Below are 19,560 nucleotides of genomic sequence, written 5' to 3'. Positions count from 1 at the left end.
TTCTGCACATATTCCTGCTTTTGTCCATTGGGGGCAAGGGTCACAGTCTCTAATGAGCATCCTCTTCACAAATGACCAAAACCCTTTCCTGCCCTCGGCATCTACCACTTGACCTCCCGAGACAGCATCATTTCTCACTGTCACGAGTCTGCCTACCCCCTTAGTTGGCTGTATGTTCATAACCAATGTCCTCAGGCATAATGTGGACATCAGATTTTATCCCCACCTCTCTATCTCATCCAGTTCCTGCCAGTCCTCAATTAGGGTCACTTGATAAAGTCTATTATAAACTTTTCCTTCCTTCCTTCCTTCCTTCCTTCCTTCCTTCCTTCCTTCCTTCCTTCCTTCCTTCCTTCCTTCCTTCCTTCCTTGGCTCCACATCTGTGAATCAAGTACTTAGTTGTTGTCTGGCACTGTCCTGGCATCTGGATTTGGTGGGGGAAATGTCCATCTCTAAGCTACCAGACAAGTACAGGAAGTAATCATGGACTGTGGCTGCAGATATGAATGAAGAAGGAGCTGTAAACACCACCAGTGCTGGAGCTGGGGCTGTACTGGCTCCAGGATGGGGGAGAGGAGATTTCTCTTCTGAGAGGTCACTTTTAGGCTAAGACCTGCCAGAGGACCAGAGTCTGCATCCCACAGTTTCGGGCTGGGGTGAAGATCACCATATCAGAGGAAAGGGCTGCTTCCAGTGCCTTGAGAATGGGAAGAAGGGCTGTACAGGATGAGGAGTTGTGACCTGAGCAAGAAGGAGAAGGAGCAGGGGAGGTGGGGCTGGATTAGAGAGGTCAGCAGGATTGTTTTCAAGGGATTGTGTTGGCAATGACTGGCAGAAGGAGGGATTTGAATGCACTCTGGGTGAGAAATGTCAAAGTCCAGGTAGTGGATGGAGCAGTTACCCTATGTTGATCAACACTTAATAGAAATACAAATCAGAACATAATACTGTACCTTATAAATACACACAAATAGTACATGTTAAGTGTCAATCAAAAAGGTTAAAAGTGACATAAACACAGAGACAAAAGAACACTGGACTGCTTGTTCCCTCGAGGGGAACTGGGACAGGGTGAGGTGGATGGAGATGGGATGAGGCAGAGTTCCTACCCATAGAGGGGCTGCTGAGAGAGTCCTCAAGGGGCTCTTTGGGAGGGATCAAGGGTTTCTTGCCCTTGGCAGGTACTGCGTGGAACAAAGCTCTCTCCTCTGCACTTGTGGGATCTGACCCTGGCTCAGTGTGAAGAGCCAAGCTGGGCAAACCAACAGTGAGATTTCAAGCTTAGGCTACATATCACCTACCCCTGACCCTTATCCTATTGCTAGCAAGCATGTGGCAGGGAGTAGAGACTTTTTTTGGTCCCATTCCTATGAGAGGCATCCCCAGGGAGCCTCCTCAACCTTATTTTTGCTGAGAGGTAGGGTGGGTAAAGGAGCACCCCACACAGTGACTCCAGAGCCAGTCACCCCACATGTTGGCACCCCAGCTCAGCCTTGCCAGCTTCCTGCAGGTAGACACCCTCACGTTGGAGCTGCTGATTCCCTGCCCTTCATGGCTGGTATGCTCGGATCACAGAAAGCTGTGTGTGAAGGGGGTTGCCTCTAGAGCGGCCTCATTCTCCGCACTCTGGCTTGCGTTTTCCCGGCTGGTGGAGGAGTCGAATAGGTTCCAGCTCTGGAGGGTGGTGAGGCTGGCATAGCTGTGGAGAGGGGGCATCAGAGGAGCAAGTCTCATGTTTGCTGCCATGGTGAGTGGCCACTGAGGAGTGTGCTCACCTGTAAAACTGGTGCACTCGATCTACCAGGCCAACTAGGAATGCTCCCTATAAATGAGGACCCTGAGTAGCACTTCGTTTAGGAAATAACACTGGCCTGGTGGAGAAGAGGTGTTCAGAGAGGTTTCCAGCTCATGGAGCCTAAGCCTATATCTGGCTCAGAGGTATTGGCATCTGCCTGGATCCTTTCTCTCTCTAGGGAATCAGAAGGCACCTTAGGTCCACATTTGGCCCTTCCCGGTTGGACGGAGTACAGGCAGTACTGGGGTTAGTTTACCAAGACCTCTTACTGAGAATCTGGCACTAGAAGTTTTATTTCAGGTAGTTTGGAAAAGCTACCAGGGATGACTATTCATAAACAAGGTGTGGAGCCCCTAGGGCCAATCTCTAGACATGTTGAAGATCCAAGCTCTGAGAGGTCAAATGACCCAGGCTTTGGGGTGTAGTTTTAGGAATAGGAGGAGAGGAAGTCAGGGCTGAGTAAGCAGAGCCCAGGCCACAGGGAGGGGGAGGGGCACCCTACAGCAGCCCAGGAAGGTGGAGGACAAGATGCATCTATCTCATTTCACGAGACCCTGGGGTCCCAGGCCAGAGCCAGTGTGCGACAAAATCCTCTTCCTTTAAACATAGTCAGACCAATCAGGGTACAGCTGGGTGAGATGGCATCAAATCAGCCTGGGCTCTCAGAACACCTTGTAATCCAGTAGTTCAAGGTACACCTCCTTATTTGTATTTATCTTCCCCAGGATCCCAACATCCATGATCATTAGCTTCTTAGGCCTAGTGCCCTGCACTCAGTCAGTCAGTCCTCGGGACATGAAATACAGTAGTAACATATGATACCCCAAACATGTCCAGCTCAATCTGCTATGTGCTCCGTCCTCAACCCTGGAGTGGCAGTTCCCAGCTCAGACATCGTCTCTATTCCCATGAGTTTAGACTTGGGTAAAAATGAAGCCCCCTTAGAACTGAGTTCCACCAGATACCAGCTAATCTTGCCAAACTGATTTTGTTTTCTAGGCTCATTAATTTGGGTGCTTGGCCACATGCCCAGTGAGTATGAAGTCAAGATTTGTTTTAGGTCCAAACTTGGTTGCAGAGTGGCCTGGGGCTTCTACCACCCAGTTCTCTGGTTTATTCCATGGGGTGCCCATGCCCAAGAGAAACACAGAAGCAGCTGTGGGGGCCACAGGTTTTACTCAGAGGTAGGGGATGATTATGAATTTTGTACACACGAATGGGTCAAAGCGGTGGGAACAATGACTCCATAGCTGCTAAACTCATTCTGGAGCTGAAGGGAACTTGGATATGAGTGCGTGAGATAAAGCAGGAGCCTTTAGCAAGGCCCTGCCAAGCTGGGCCACAGCAGGTCATCACCCACTGCTCCCCGCTTGCCCTCTTCCCTCAATGAGAGCCAGTGACGGCGGGTTCTGGGAAATGGCTCAGAACATGCGTGCATGACACCAACTGGCCTGCATTCCCATCTGTCCCACGATCAGTATCCAAGATGAGGGCTGGCTAACTTGGAATCAACATGGGACTCTACTTTCAGGGGTTTTAGACACTGGGTCACCTCTAGGTCTTATTCTGCCAGACTCCTTTGATGTTGGGCAACTCCCTTTCTTTCTATCATCCTCAGTTTCTCAGCCTGAGGAAAAAAATGGGAAGTGTGGATTGACCTAATAGAATTCTAATCCAGCTAGGATCCCACTAAATTGTATTGTGAGCCTCCCAAAGCCCTAGGGAAGGTCAGTGTCATTTCCCTTCTGTATACAAAACAGTTCCAGAGGACTTCTTCGTGTTAACTGAAGCCATACAGCCAAGAAGCCATTCGGCTGAGATTCAGCCTCCAGCCTGTCAAGTGTTCTAGTTGAGGGACCTGAGAGCCGATGCTTTGGGCCTCCACCAACTTAGCTTCCCTGCTCCTGCCTTCCTTCCCACCCAGGAACTCAGTTCCCACTGTGATATAGGGAGCTGGGGCATGGAGGGAGCCCTGGCTGAGGCTGGGGGTGCAGCCTACCGGTAGATACAGGTGTGCTGTGCCTGGAGACAGCAAGTGAGCAAGAGAGCTGGCAGCCTGGGTTCTAGCTGTTCTAGCTGTTCTAGCTGTTCTAGCTGAGCCCAGGAGGCTCCATTTGGCTACAAGCTAAAGGAATCACTGCTCCTTGCCATCTGGGAGCCTCTCTGCCTGGCCTCCTGATTGGTCACTCTCAGAGTCATTCCCTCTTCCCCCAAATTCCTGCCCACACTTTGTAGCTCCCAGGAACTGTCACCTAACACTCAGGAGCTGAGTGCAAGGCATAAGGAGAGTGCTGGAGGGATTCTGATCTCCTTTCTAATTAGGGAGCGGATTTCAAGGGAGACTTTCATCCCAGGCAATTCAGTTGCCAGCAGCCTGTGTGCTTTTGAGTTCTCGGTTGGTTGTCTCCTCAGAACCTTGGGTGGCTTTGACTCCTGCTATGACACTGGGCAAGAGAATATTTCTCTCTCCCTGGGCCTCAGTCTCCCCATCTAGGCAATAGCCAGGTGCCTGAGCCCTACGGATGTCAGGCCTCTCTCCCAGTGATGACATTTTTGGATACACTGTCATGTACTTTTCCTTTCCTCCCAGAGGCCGGGGACCGGATGGCTTGGGAGAGATACCAAGCTTAAAGATAGCTTTCCCTGTCTGGGGGTTCCCACCGGGCGGCTGCAGGTGCCCCTCCTCCCTCCATGCTCTTCCATCAGGTCCAGGCCCGCGGTAGATCGCGGCCTGGCCCTTTAGACCTGCTGTTTGGGTAACGCCAGCGAGAGAGTGAAGGAGCGCAGCGCTACAGCGGCGACTGCGGCGAACGCGGCGGCGCAGGGGGCGGGGGAGGAAAGAAGAGCCCACTTGTCCCACGGCTCCGCAGCAACCCTGGCCCTGGCCCGCCACATCATAGCGGTCTTAGGAACCCTGGGGTTTTGTTAGCGGGGCCAGAGCCAGCTGGGAGCACACCATCACTCGATCTCACAAAACGATCCCCCAGGCCCCCGCAATCCCCAACTCGGCCAGGCTAGCGCAGGTTATTCTTCGCCCCTAGCTGCGGGAGGCAGGGGACCGCGACGCTCCGACGCCTGTCTCACCCTTCCCAAGCCTAAGCGCAAGGAATCCCAGGTCTCAGGCAGAAGATCACAGCTATCCGGGCTGTTGTGGGGGTGGGGATAGGGGTAGGGGCACCATTTTGGGTCAGACGCTGATCAGATTCCTCGCCCGTGTCGGCCCTTTGGACCCCATCTCCATCGGTATCTCCAAGTTTCAGCCTCCCTGTCCCCGCCCCTTACGGGGCTCACCCCGCCAAGGGCGGCTGCAGCTCCTAGCAGCGCCCAGCCCGCAGTCCCTGCCTCCTCTGCCCGCCCTAGGGTCACCCTCCCGGTTCTGTCCAGCTGGTCCTTCCCGCGGAAGATGCTGAGAGCGCCCTAGATGCTTAAAGTAGAAGGGTCAAAGTTCGGTCACTGAAGCAGGGTGGAAGGCCCTGAACCCGCAGGGCCTCAGCAGGGGCGCGGGAGGTCAGGACGCGGCGCTCCCTCACCTGTTTCTCCGCCGGCTCCTTAGCAGAGACCCCGGGCTTGGGGGAGGGCGCGCGGTCGCAGACACAGCCCTCCAGCAGGTAGAGCCCCGAGGGCCGGGAGCTTGAGTCGCTTTCGAAGTAGAAGAGCAGATTCTGCAGCAGAGCGAACCACTTGGTTTGCCATTTTGTGTTGTCCGAACTCCGCTTGCTCAGGTAGCCTTTGCGCGTGCCGTCCTTGCGCGCCAGCAGTCCCAGGGACGCGACGTGGCCATCGTTCAGCCGGATCCCTTTCTGCATGGTGCTCGGAGGCCAGCGAGACCCCACGCGCTTACATCTTCCCCGCGCGGCACCCAGCAGCCCCTCGTCGGTGCGCGCCGCGCTGCCTCTCTCTGGCGCTCGCTGGATCGCTCCCTCTTGTTCCCCCACCCACCCCTCTCAAGATCTACACTCCAGGACCTGGCGCCGAGCTGGGGTTTCTTGAACCTAGATGGACCATTCCTTGCTGGAACCTCTTCTCTTCTCCGCAGAGCCCCGGGGCCCCGGGAGATGTCGCCCGACCCTCCCCCAGCAAACTGGGGACGGGCGGTCTGCGCGCTGGCTAGGGGCAGGCGGAGTCATGTGACGCCGATCCCTCGAAGAGCCCGTTTCAGCAGCGCGGACAGGGACACACGCACGCAGCCCCGCCGAGGCGCAGAGCCGCACGCAAGCTGCACCTTGGCGCCTCCTCCTCCCCCTCCCTGGACAAACACCACACACACACACACACACACACACACACACACACACACACACACACACGCCTCGTCCTCCCTCCCTGTCCTCCTCTTCTCCACTTCGAGTGTTCTAAACCAAATCAGATCAATTTTCGTTCAACCCAATGGAACCCCAGAGACTCACCATCCCCGGAGTTTGCGTTCTTTGCGCCCCGCCGCGGCGCACTCTAGACCTAGGGTAAGCCCCATTTGTAATTTTCTCTCCTAAAGCCTCCCCTCACCTTCCTCCGGTACTTTATTTTTCTAATCCAAGGTGGATGGCGAAAGGGATGGGATATGTACTAGTTTTTGCATAACCGTTCGGATCTCATTCCTTTCAGTTTTCAGCCTTATTCCCCACGGCTTCGCCGGCGATCTGAGAATACAGGGGTGAGGTTGGGAAGGTAGAGGTGACCATTTATTTTATTTCATTTTGAGCGTTGCCATAATTACCGGCGTCACCCGGTGAACCCTAAGGTCTGGCTGGCAAGCCGCTGCTGGGAGTTTTCAGCAAATACCCCTGAAGCCTGAAGGCGGGCTTCAAACGCAGGCGCCGGGGACCATGGGAGCCTTCAAATAGCTGCGCTGGCGCAATGATACCTTAATGATAGATTTTCCGTTCTTATTTTTAGCTCCCATTCGCCTACACAGTTACACGGCATTTATCCGAGAACGTCACAGCGCCCGCATGCTGCACCGGCAGAGCGCGCGGGCTGCCGGGCCAGCCTGGTGCTGGAGCGGGGAGCGCGCGCCGCCGTCTGCCGCAGAGGGCAGCGGCCTCGCTGAGACCTGAGACCGGGAGCAGCGCCTGGCAGCGCTGACAGTTTGCAGCCGGGACGGGTGTCCCTGCAGCCCTCTGGAGGAAGAACACCATCTTTCCTCACAGAAGCCCTTCCCCCTTTAGAACACACACACACACACACACACACACACACACACACACACACACACACACACACACACTATAATCTGGAATGGAGAGCTGTCCCTGTTCAGGGCATAGTGGTCCAGGTCCGTGTTCCTCTGTGACACTTATTTTTCTTCCGCAGGTAATCAAAAATGAAAGGCAGAGGGCTGAGCCCCTCCACGCAGCCTTGGTTTGCTCAAGAGATATCTTGTAAAAATGATTGTGATTCTTTCTACTTGTTTTCTAACTTTCTTCTTTCTCTTCACCTCCCTCTTCTCCTCCTTCCTACCAAGACCCTCCCCTCTTTTCAGATAGGATCTTGTTTTACAGCCCAGGCTGGCTTGAATTGCTGCTGATCCTCTCCCCTCAGCATCCTGAGAGAAGGCACTTGTCTAATTTCCCCTGCCTTCTCTGTGGAAGCAGAATGTCCAGGATTGGGGATTTTATGTAAATTGCTATTAGGAAGTCTCTTACAGAGGAGGCCGGGGAACGCTCTGGTAAGGGGTACTGTGCTAAGCACTTCACTCAGTTAAGCTTTTGCATCTTCTCTCAAGCCTTCAGCATAGGTTGGGCTTGGGGTCACTTGCTTACAGCTACTTTAATGGAAAGCGGCAGAGGTGGGATTTGAACCAGGTTGGGGTTTATGTAGAGCACAGTTTAGGGTTGCATAGAGGTTGGAGTTCATGGCACAAAGGAGCAGGATCAGGAGAGAGGGTATCTCTAGGTGAGCTAGAGCCAAGCTTTGGCCAGCATCGAGGTTTGTGTGGCAGGCAGATCTACAGTACATGGTTCTTCTGAACCTGGGCTGCAGGTTGATGGGTGCACTTTAACAAACAATTTTACCCTGGGGGCTTGGAGACTCACAAAGACATGGCAGAAGCAGGGATGCTGCCTTGGACACTCGAATCACCTGGGATTGTTGTCAGGTGGTACATTGTCATTGGTGGAGTTGAGCAGGGTCTGAAAAACCTGCATTTCTGACCAATCTTCCATCGATACAGCTTCCATGCTTTGCAGCTCACTTGTTAGATGTTGGGGCACTCAGGAGGTGGGAGAGAATGGGACTCACCCATTTGTTCACTCACACACACATCTTATTCTTTCGGCTGGGCTCTGGAGACACAATGATAAGGAAAACTTAGTCCTGGTCTTCTGGAGCTTGGACTAGCTTAGGAACTTCTTTGCTGTGTGGCTCCTAGCACAGCGAGAGGAAAACCCACTTTCTCATGGGGCCGGGGAAGGCATGCTAACCAAAAGTGCCAGTCAGGATCAGAATTGAGCCCATTTCAGAAGCTCTGAACTCCGCTGTGCTTTAGAGATTTAAAGTCTGTGTTCAGGCCTTACTCCGGGTCAGTGAAGTCAGAATCATGTATATCTTACTTAGAAGCGTCTGGGAGGTGCCAACATGGAGCCAGGACTAATGACCACTAAATCTTGGGCCAAAAAGATCTCTGTACTGTCTCTTCCTGCCTTGGTCAGCACTGCAGCGCTGGAGTCACATGCTTTTGCTAATCCTGGGTTTCTGAGATTTCCTGGTGAGCTAGACCATGCTGGAAGGGTGGCCCTAGCTCCAAGTTGCTGTGTTAGAGAGAGGAAATGGTCAATGTCTTGTCTGGCATTTTGATTACTCTTATCTAAGCTGTGTGAGTATTGTTTTTTTCACCACAGGCAGAAACCCAAGTTTCACCTTTGGCCTCTTGGCAGTCTTTGGACTGGAATCAAGCTCAAGGCTCCTGGAAGCTACTTAATGATTTTGGCCAAGGCAGTATCATTTATGCAGCTGGTCTCTGCTTGGCTGCTGTGAGAGGTGCTATAGAGAAGGTGGGCATATAGTGTGTAGTAATTTCTTCTGAATTGAAATATTCCCTCCTAGAGGGAGGAGGAAGGCTCATATGACCCAAGAAGTTCAAGAAACTTACCAGGCTCTTCTCTCAGTCACTGTTCTGTTGCTGTGAAGAGACACCACAACCAAGGCAACTCGTAAAGAAAGAGTTTAATTGGGGGATGGCTTACAGTTTCAGAGGGTGAGTTCATTGGCATCATGGTGAGGTGAGGAGTGCAGCAGTATGAAGGCAGGTGTGATGCTGGAGCAGCAATTGAGAGCTCTGCATTCTGATCCACAGGCAGAGAGATCAAGAGCGACAGAGCGACAGAGAGACAGAGACAGAGACACTGGGCCCAGTGTGGGCTTTTAAAAGCCCAAAGCCCACCCTAGTGACGCACCTCCTCCAACAAGGTCACACTTACTCCAACAGGGCCATAGTTTCTAATCTTTCCCAATTACCAACTGATGACTGGGTATTGAGCCCACCACCACAGCTCTGGAAGCTTAAACCTTACAATACTCATTTCCCAGGGTTAGATGAGCAGTTACAATTGCTGGGGTGGGTGGTGGTACCAGAGGAGGAAATCTTTAGGAGAGCTGCAAGCAAGTTGGGCAGGGAACTTCAAGGATGCACCCATATTTGGGAGGGTGTAGCATGAATCTTAAAGGTACTTATTAATAAAAATCAAACCTGAGCCAGGTATTGGGGTGAATGCTGGAAGATCAGAGAAGCAGAACAAGCCACAGCTTCCTCACCTTGACAGTTCCTCAGCTGATCCTGTTTCCTCAGACTGGAAGTTTCTGATTCCTCATCCAGAATAATCTCAGCTGAACTGCTGCTTGAAAGCCTGAATGCTTAACCAGACAAATGCTTCTAGTTTCTGGTCTTCACGCCTTATATATTTTTCTGCTTTCTGACATCACCCCCTGGGATTAAAGGCTCACTTCTTGGGATTAAAGGTGTGAGTCACCATGCCTGGCTGTTTCCAATGTGGCCTTGAACTCACAGAGATCCAGATGGATCTCTGCCTCTGGAATGCTAGGATTAAAGGTGTGTGTGCCACCATCTTCTAACCTTTGTATCTAGTGGCTGTTCTGTTCTTTGACCCCAGATAAGTTTATTAGAGTGCACAATATTTTGGGGAACACAATACCACCACAGAAGGGGGCATGGGTTAGGGATACAGCTGCCTTTGAGTTACCCATGCCCTGTAAGTTACCCCAACCATCTCATTGGTTCACCAAGCTAGATTTTGGTGAAATTATTTGGTCTATCATTGCTGCCCTATCTGTGGTAAATAAATATTAATTCATATACCCCCTTCCCCACCACTGTCAAAACCACACAACACAATACCTTGGCATAGCTGGTAGAAATGGGCATATTTGGAGATTAAACACACTATTCACGGGGTAAGAACTTAGCCTCTCATTCTGGGAAGGACAGGGGCTGACTAATCACAGTGCGTTTGGGCCTTGCCTTGATGCACTCCACCTTCCCAATAAGATTTTTGAATAGGGGCTAATAACCTCATTTCCCCAGTGGAGAAACTGAGGCCCCTACTGTGTGTGTGTGTGTGTGTGTGTGCGCGCGCGCGTGCATGCACACATATGTGCGAATGCACTCAGAGAAGTTTTGTTTTGGGGCAACATATTTAAAAAGAAAAAAGGTAGTCCGTACAGCTTTGAAAAAAAAAAAGACATTAAATTTATTGAGTCAGAGAACTTTTGGACAAGTGTCCTTGGTCTGTGGAAGTTCCAATTCTATTTTCAGCTCCATTGATGACCTTGACCAGATGCCTACTGAGGAGCAAGGGGCCTACAGTTTTAGTTTGTATTATACTGTCTGCTTCTAAGAGTGATGAAAGCTCTTTGTTAATTAATTAATTAATTAATAAGAGCCCACAAGGAATAAAGAGATAATACCACCAAAGAGTCTTCTTAAAATTTTTTTCTATAAAATCCTTTTGCTTTTTTCAGACATAAACATATTCACCAAATGACTTTCTATAGTATCTGATATTTTATAGGCTCAATGTCTTTCTTTATCTCATTAGAAGGCCCCAAAGTATTCTCTCTTTGTATTTTCATTCATTTTATTAATTTATTGAACTTTAATTGCATAGTCATGGTATTCCTTCTCTTTTGAGGTTTTTTTTGCTTATATTAAAAATTTTAAATTTGAAGATCAACTTATATTTTCTTGTAGATTTATCAGTATTTCATAAATGTATAGCCAGGGACTCCATGCACGATGCAAATAACTGCCATAGTGCCTTGCTTGTCTTATTCATCATTGTAGTAAAATAACAGGTGTACTTCTTAAACAGTCCCCTTCACCCTTTTAGACAGAGTCTCTTTGCATACCTCTGGCTGTCCTGGTACTTGCTCTGTAGACCAGGCTGACCTCAAACTCACAGAGATCATATTGCCTCTGCCTCCTGAGTGCTGGGATTAAAAGTGAGCACCACCACACCTGAGCTTTACAGGGTTCTTAAGTATTTTCATTTTATCCAGCTCCAGAAAAATTTTGGCTGGAATTATATTGAAAATATCATAAGATTAATTCTTATATAACATGTTTTGTCTTCTTATGCAAAGAAGTCCATCCCTCAAATTTTTTGTCCCTAATTTTTTTTTTGGTAAAATGTTACACTTTCCGTTATATATACCTTGTAAATCTTATTTCTAGATATTTTGTGTTTAGTGGTTGCTATTGGAAACATGCCATTTTTGTGTTTTGAACTTAATTAATTTTTGTGAGATGGGGATTTGCTGCGCTGTGCAGGCTGGGCTCAAACTTGGAGACCCTTCTGTTGCGGTTTCACAGTAGCTGAGATTACAGGCATGTCCCATCACACCCGGTTTCTTACAAGTGAACATTATCTATCTATCTATCTATCTATCTATCTATCTATCTATCTATCTATCTATCTATCTATCTATCTATCTTTTGGTTTTTTGAGACAGGGTTTCTCTGTGTAGCTTTGGAGCCTGTCCTTGAACACACTCTGTAGATCAGTCTGGCTCTACCAGAGATCTGCCTGCCTCTACCTCCCAAGTGCTGGGATTAAAGGCAAGCGCCACCACCGCCTGGCAGTTATATATTTATTTTTAAGTCATTATTATGAATTGAATTTTTCTGATTTTTAAAAATTTTAGCTCATCTGTTTAAATTTGATAGTTAAGTGAGTGGAACATATCAATGTATTTTTTACCACCTAGGCATCATAGTATCTTTTGAACAAACCCCACTTAAATACAGAGTTTTTATGTTTAATTTATTTAGCTTGTCTTTTCTTGGTGACATAATTTCCAAGATCATTTGTTCCCACTTTCTAACTTATTATATTCACTACCAAATCCTACTCTAATGTCCTCCTTTTGCGTCACATCCCCATTTAACGTGCTGAGTTTGTCTTCAGGAAAGACATTTGACTTATTACGATGTTCAACCACTTATTGATTCCACTTTTTCCTAACTCATCAATACAGCTCCTGTCTTCATTATATGATTTTTCTTTCCACCTCTTGAGTGCACAGTTTTATTTTATTTCCATGATTTCTTGTTTAAGTAACAACAGTGTTTAAGGCTGGTTTTCTTTCTTGTATGAACTGATTCTGCTTCTTCCCCCCCAGATCCTACAGGATTGTTTCATAAAACAAATGCAAGGGGCTGGCTGTATCAATCTCCAGTTATCACTATAGTGAAAGAGACAGAAATGATTTCATCCTTTAGGTGGATAGTTACCATAGGACTGTTTCTGGGTTGTTTTTTAACTTGCTTTGTAGACCAGACTGGCCTTGCACGCACTGAGACCTTCCTGCCTCTGCCTTCCTTGTGCTGGGATTAAAGGAAGACAAGCACTACCATGCCTGACCATCAAATTGTAATCGAATGCCTTTTGAATGTCCAAGCCAAGTTTTTGCTTGCTTTGCTTATCTCTGGCTCTGTTTCATTGTACTTAGAGAATGTGCTCTGCATTATTTCACACTTATTGAAATTGATGGCTGTTTTTGTTGTGTTTTGCAGCCGGTCCGCTTGTGACTGTTCAAGGGATTCTGAGAAAGACACACATTGGATTCACAGGGTGTGGAGACTGACACAAATCTAGTAGCTGGGTTCAATGAGTTACAATCTACAAAGTCAAAACTCTAATTGTAACAGGTGGTCAGCACAGCTAGTTGGCAGATGAGAAGAGAAGCAGCTGATGAGCATGGGGACTCTGAGGGAAGCTGGTGTGCTCCTTTAAGGCAGTGTCCTGGTGGTGCAGGGACTAGCTAGGGCCCTGAACTCAGTTGCATACAAAGAAGCAAACACGGCGTAGACAAAAGAGCATCATCTTGCTCATGTGTTCCCAAGCTCTGATCCTACTGGACTCAAACCGCCGATGCTTGGCACACTCCCAGCTATGGTTTGCACGTCTTCTCTCAATTTAATCATCATTGTTGTGGTATTAAGATGTGGGCCCTTAAAGAGGTGTTGTGCCATGGGGAATCTGCTCTTATGAGCAGATTAATGCTGTTATCAACGGGAGTAGGTTAATCATCACGGGCATGGGCTCATGGGAAAATAAATTGGTTTGACATACATTTCTCTGTCTCACACATGCTTTCTTGCTTTCATACCATGTTATGACCAACACAAAGGGCCTTTGCCAGATGCTGGTACATGGTTTGCCCTTTGTAGTCTCTAGAACCTTGAGTTGAAATTCTGTTGTTTCTAAGTTACCCGCTCTGTGGCCTTCTGTCACAGCAGCCAAGAGTGAATTAATTCATTCCCTTTATATCCACACTGCACAGCGCCACGCAGTGACTTGGTCATAAGACCACCCAGTCCACCCAAAGCCCAGAGCAAGAATTCGTAGATGACTGAGCCAGCTCTGTAGCTCACAATAAGTGAAGAAGAAATAAACGTGTCCCCATGACCACAGTTGACAGAGGGCAGGAGGTAGTGCATTCATCAAATGCAGTGAGCGTGTATCATTGTTTCCACCTGCCCCGGCAGGCTTAGCCTGAGCTCTTCTCATCAGCTCGGTGGTGCTGGTGTCTCTGGTCTCAGTCTCTGCTGGTCTTCCCTAGACAAAATGCTTCCTGTTGGATTTGGCTAAAGAGGAGAATTTTCCTGGACGAAGTGTGGAGAGAGGTTGGTGTTGCAACCTTCTTGCTTAGTGCTGTCCCTTTGCACTGTCCCTAGACTCCAAGCCCTGTTTTCCACCCTTCTGCTCAGGAGGAGGGGTGGTACTTAACCCCCCCGGGCAATGTGATTGATGGCTTTTGTTTTTCCCTACTTCTAGTGAGAACCTTCTAATATCACCTTTCATATACTCGTTTTTTGTTTGTTTCTTTTTTCTTTTTTGAGACAGGGTTTCTCTGTGTAGCCCTGCCTAGCCTCAAACTTGCTTTGTAGACCAAGCTGGCCTTGAATTCAGAGATCCACCTGCCTCTGCCTTCTGAGTGCTGGGATTAAAGGCGTGTGCCACCACCACCTGGCTTATATACTGTCTTAACTACCCAGTTCCTTTGCTCTATTTCCTGTTGGACCTTAACTCGTACAGAGTTGGTAAGAAATTCACAGATAATTCAGTCCTAATTTTTTAGCATTTGATTGCAACAGCGATGCACTCAAGGTCACAGGAAGTCATGGCTAACTAGAACTTCATCTAGGACCCTGGGGTTTCAGTCTGCCATTCTTTCTTTCTTTCTTTTTTTTCCAATTGTTCACACTTTTGGATCCAATTCTGTTACATATACAGGGTTGACTTATAAGCACAGAATAATATGAAAAATAATTCCAAGATTTGCCACCCCCTTCATTGGAATCAGGCCCAGCTAATCTGATCTTTTGAATCATTTTAGGAGAGTGGGAGGGAGGGAGGCATATGTGCACTGTTTCTCATTTAGATTCAACAGTCTTTCTTCTTTCTTATCTGTATTTTCTACTTTTTAAAATTAAGAAGTTAAAAAAAATAAATAATAAGACAGGGACATGCAAAGACCTTTGAGAAAAAATTTCAGTCAAAAACTTTTGGAGGGCTGGTTCGACAGTGCAGCAGGTAAAGGTGCTTGCTGCCCAGCTAGACAGCCCGGATTTGACCCGTGGAGCCTGCATGGTGGAAGGAGGGACCTGACTGCCATCAGTTGTCCTCTGGCTTTCACACATGTCTCCCCCTCCCCCACATACACATCCCCTCTGTGTGCTAGATTTTTCAAGTCTAAACAGTCTGTTCACTGGCATCTCTGTCCCTCCCTGCTGTGGGTCTGGCTTCTCTCCAGGGGTAAGAACAATAGCTTCTGATTTTAGCCCCTGAGCTACTCTTAGAATAAAATCTGAAGTCACCTGAGCACTATTCAAAGCTCATCCATTTGCTGCTCTGCACCTTCTGTTGGCTTCATGCTGAGCTGTGTTGAGTTCTCTGAGGCCTGGGGCCCATTCAGGCCTCTGGCATTTGTGTGTGCTGTTCCCTCCCATCAGGCAGCTACTTTTTACCTGCAGCTCGTGGGTTCTCTCTGAATCGCCTTTCTCATCTGTGTGTGGCCACTTTGCTCTCTGACCACGAGGTCTCAGTAGCTTGTGCTGAGGCATCTTGATGACAACATATCTCGGAGAAGTTCTTTTCTGGTGTGGCTATCAGGACCCCTTGTACTTGGATGCCCATTTGTTTTCCAAGATTTGGGAAATTTTGTTATTATTGTATTGAATAGATTGTTCTATGTTCTCTTTTTAATCTCAGCACCTTCTCCCCTTGGATTCTTGGTCTCTTTCTCTGTCTTTTTAAATTTCCGTTTGTTGTATGGATGATTAGATGTAACATTTTCTCCATCCTGGATATTTTTGTTTCTATGTGGTCATCTTCTCTATTTTCTAGTGTACTTTTTATTTTCAGTATTTCAACTTTTTTTTTTTATAATTAGTTTCCTCGCTGGATTTCTCATCCAGATTACTGTTTCTCACCCACCACTGACTTCCTCATCTACGATGTTGGCTTTCTTCTCTAGACCCTGAATTGATTTCCCCATGTCTGTCACCAGCTTGTTGATTCATTTGAGGTCATTGATCACTTCTACAAATAAGCTTTTGAGTTCTTCATCTGGCATTCGACCTGTTTCAGTCCCTCAGTAGTCAAGGGGTTCTGATATTTTGGAGGGCTCATGGTGCTATGTTTTTTTATGCTGTGTTCCTGTGATGCAGTTTGCACATCTGTTGGCTGACTCTTCTGGTTTTATTGAGGGATCTTCCTAGTGAACAGCCTATTCTTTTTTTAACTCATGGGCATGCGTGTTTGTGTGTGTGTATGTGTGTGCACATGTGTATGTAAACCTGAGGTTGACATCAGCAATCGTCTCTGGTTGCTCCCCACCTTCTTCATTGAGGTAGGCTCTCTCAAATGAACACACTTTGCCAACATGGCTAGTCTGGGAAGCTAACTTTCCCTAGGGATTCCCGGTCTTTGCCTTCAGAATACTAGAATTATACATGGGCTGCCACATTCACTTAGCATTTACGTGGGTCTGGGGGTCTGAACTCCAAGCCTCCTGCTCCTAAGTGCTTTGCCCCTTGCTCCATCTCCCCAATCCAAGCAGCGTGCTCTTGAAGCACCTTAGTCCCCAGTAACACTTTTGGACAAGGTTTCTGCTTCATGTCTCTAGCTGGAGAGCTGTATGTTTGGAACAGTGGAGGGCTCCCTTAGTTTCTCTAAGTCATCCTTGCTGGCTGGGTGAAAAAGCCAGGACAATTTCAGGAAGATGCCCAGGGCTCCACTTGGGTTATGAGACCCAGGGTTCCCTCAGCCTTATTCCCTGGTGGAGAGAGAGGGTTTCTGACATTTCTTTTCCACAGGGCTCAGGTCTTAGTGAAAATAGGGCCCCTTCTTGGTACCTCCTCCACCTTCCAAGTCTCCCATCTTCCAGCACAAGAACTGGATACTAGGGGAATATGTCAAGGTACACAGCATCTGAAAATAGTAGTGAGGGTCTGGGGAAATGACTGAAAAAATTGCTTCTGTTTCTTTTAGGTTGTTGATGATGATGACTGTGTTGTGTTTTGTGTGTGTGTGTGTGTGTGTGTGTGTGTGTGTGTGTGTGTGTGTGTGTGTTTACATGAGGATGCCTATGAAGGCTAGAGGCATCAGATCCCCAGGAACTGGAGTTGTGGGGGGTTGTGAGCTGCCATGTGGGTGCTGGGAGCCCAACTCAGGTCCTTTGTAAGAGCAGTATGTGCTCTTAACCACTAAGCTGTCTCTCTAGCCCTAGACCTTTGCTTTATAGATATAATTTAAAACAGATGCTGTTCATCAAGCTGAGGATATACCTCTGAAGTTTTCATTTCTGGAAAGATTCTTTTCTTCAAAATGATAAAGTAGTAAATTTCATCAAATGTTTTTTTGTATGTTGTTAAAATTTTAATTTTCTTACATTATAAATATGGTAAATTATAAATGTCACACCATTAATATGGCTGATAAACTTTTGATACTGAGACAACATCAAAAGTTTTCGAAGAGAAAATCCTAAGAAACTGCATTTAGTAATTACTGAATAAAGCAGTTAAGTCTCATTAAGTAGTAGATTTCATTGTGAACAATTTTACCAATAATCCAATAAAATGGATGGGATAAAAACATGCCGTTGAATAAATCCTATATTCCAAGAAAAACAGAACAAAATAAAAAACAAGAACAAAATGCTTGCTCCCGTGACATCTTGGGGATCTTAGCTTCATTGACTACTGGACACTTTTTCCAATCTGGCCATGTGCACTTTGGAAATGCAGTTATGTCAGGATGGAGTTTTATGTTATTAAGAGGACTCTTCTTCTTTGAATAATTATATAAATTATTCACTGATAGTATTATAATGAAGAAAAATATTATAGAAGCCAGAAATAAAAGAATGGGGTACATACTAAAAAAAAATAATACGACACTCCATTTAGTACTAGTATGTATATATATTGCTGAGTTTTATGTATTAGTATTTTTATTGAGGATTTAAAAATCTATACTCATGAGCCATATGGTGTATAGCTTTTATTTATTCATTGTTTTTGAACTCCATTTGTCTGACTTTGCTATCCTAGTGATGCTGGTATCAAGGAATGGACTGAGAAGTTTTCCCTAATCCGTTTTCTAGAATAGATTGTGTAGAACAAATGTTAATTTTTCTTTAAACAATTAATGTGATATTGGAAACTCTACTAGCTCATAAAAGAAGAAAATAAAATAAAGGATAGACAGGTCAGGAAGGAGGAAATAGGTCACATGGCAAGCTATGTAGAAACATTCTAAGGAGTCTACAAAGACTAAAATAAAATATCAGAAGGATGAGGTCAGCAAGGAGGCAAGCCAAAGCAAAAACACAAAAATCAATATCACTTTATATAGTAGCAATAAACACACAGAAACCCAAATTAAAAATACAAGAACCTGGGGAGATGGCTCATTTGTTAAGGAACTTGCTGTGTCAGTGTAAGGACCTGGCTTCCACTCCCAGCACCCATGTAAAAGCTTGTGAGAGTGCACACCTGTAATCCCAGTCCTGGGGAGGTGGAGACAGGTTGATTGATCTCCAGCCAGTCTAGCCAAATTGACAAGCTCGAGGTTTAGTGAGACACCCTGTCTCAAAAAATAAACAGTGATTGAAGAAGATACTCCCATCAACCTCTGGTCTCCAAACACACACACACACACACACACACACACACACACACACACACACACACTCACCAATTCAATATTATTTGCAATTGCTTAAAAATGAAATTCTTAAGTATAAGTGCAACAAAATACATAACAGACCCAAGCACCTCTAAGTGTAGAAGTGGACTGAGGAAATAAAATACCTAAATAAATGAAGGCTTACTGTGTTCCTGGGTTTAAAATTTCAACTGGCTTAAGATGTCAGTTCTTCCAGTTTTAAAGCAATTCCTATTAAGATTGGAGCAACATTTTTTTTGTAGCATAAATAAAAGAATTCTAAAATATGTACCTAGAATAGCTGAAGGAATTGAAATAACAAGAAGGATAAAGGTAGCAGGAATCTTTTCAGGTGTTACCTAGCTGTATTGGCAGAGGGATGGACACAGTGGTCAGTGGGACTGAAGAAAGACCCTAGGAACAGATCCAAACAGATGTAAAAGCTTAGTAGGATGGCAGTTTTTTCAATGAGAGAGCTGGAGCAATCAGATCTCCATGGGCAATTATATAAATCTCTGGTTAAACTTCCCTGTGTGCAAAAATCAACTCAGAATGGATCCCAGACACAAATGCAGTGTGAAAACTATAAAACAAATCATCAAATTATCGGTACATAGGCCCGAAGAGTGAGTATGTATGATAATAGAAAGATGAGATCAACTACTAAAGAAAAATACCAACACATTAGACCTAGTGGAGATTAAAAATGACCTTGTCAAGAAGACAAAAGGATAGTTACATACTGGGGGGGGGATAATTGTAAGCCATGTATCTTGAATCTGCATCTTGAATGTGATATATCTATATCTAGATATTTACATGTATGTGTACATGCCACTCAAGACTCAGCAGGAAAGTAATCCAATTAGAAATTAGACAAAACCAGGATGGCAAATGAGCATAAGACAAGATTGTTCAAAGTCACTAGCTGTTAACAAAATGAAAATGAAGGCCATGAGGAGCCATGACTTCATACCTAAAGGAGATTGGGGGAAGAGAGACAATGCGGATTCTGGTGAGGAGGCAGGCAACTGATGCTCTTACCCATCGCTGGTAGGCATGCAGTTGTACAGCTG

The 19,560-nt window shown here is 46.6% G+C and overlaps 1 protein-coding gene across 4 annotated transcripts in view; it reads right to left on the bottom strand.

Annotated features, from left to right (window-relative positions):
• The window catches only part of Rasgrf1 (Ras protein specific guanine nucleotide releasing factor 1), a 111,049-nt gene extending 105,062 nt beyond the window's left edge, over nt 1-5,987 (bottom strand). For 3 of the 4 annotated variants that reach the window (XM_076576813.1, XM_076576816.1, XM_076576815.1), the window contains exon 1: nt 5,327-5,946. In XM_076576813.1, the coding sequence (XP_076432928.1) occupies nt 5,327-5,602 (276 nt within the window). In that variant the 5' untranslated portion in view covers nt 5,603-5,946. Of the gene's footprint in view, nt 1-5,326 lie in introns of all 4 variants that reach the window. The other variant, XM_076576814.1, reaches the window with a different exon arrangement.
• Between the last annotated feature and the right edge of the window lie 13,573 nt (nt 5,988-19,560).

This window comes from Peromyscus maniculatus, chromosome 7, assembly GCF_049852395.1.
Source record: "Peromyscus maniculatus bairdii isolate BWxNUB_F1_BW_parent chromosome 7, HU_Pman_BW_mat_3.1, whole genome shotgun sequence".
Classification (NCBI taxonomy): Eukaryota; Metazoa; Chordata; class Mammalia; order Rodentia; family Cricetidae; genus Peromyscus; species Peromyscus maniculatus.
The sequence above is the reverse complement of the archived record's forward strand: the minus strand, read 5'-3'. Positions and strand labels throughout refer to the sequence as shown.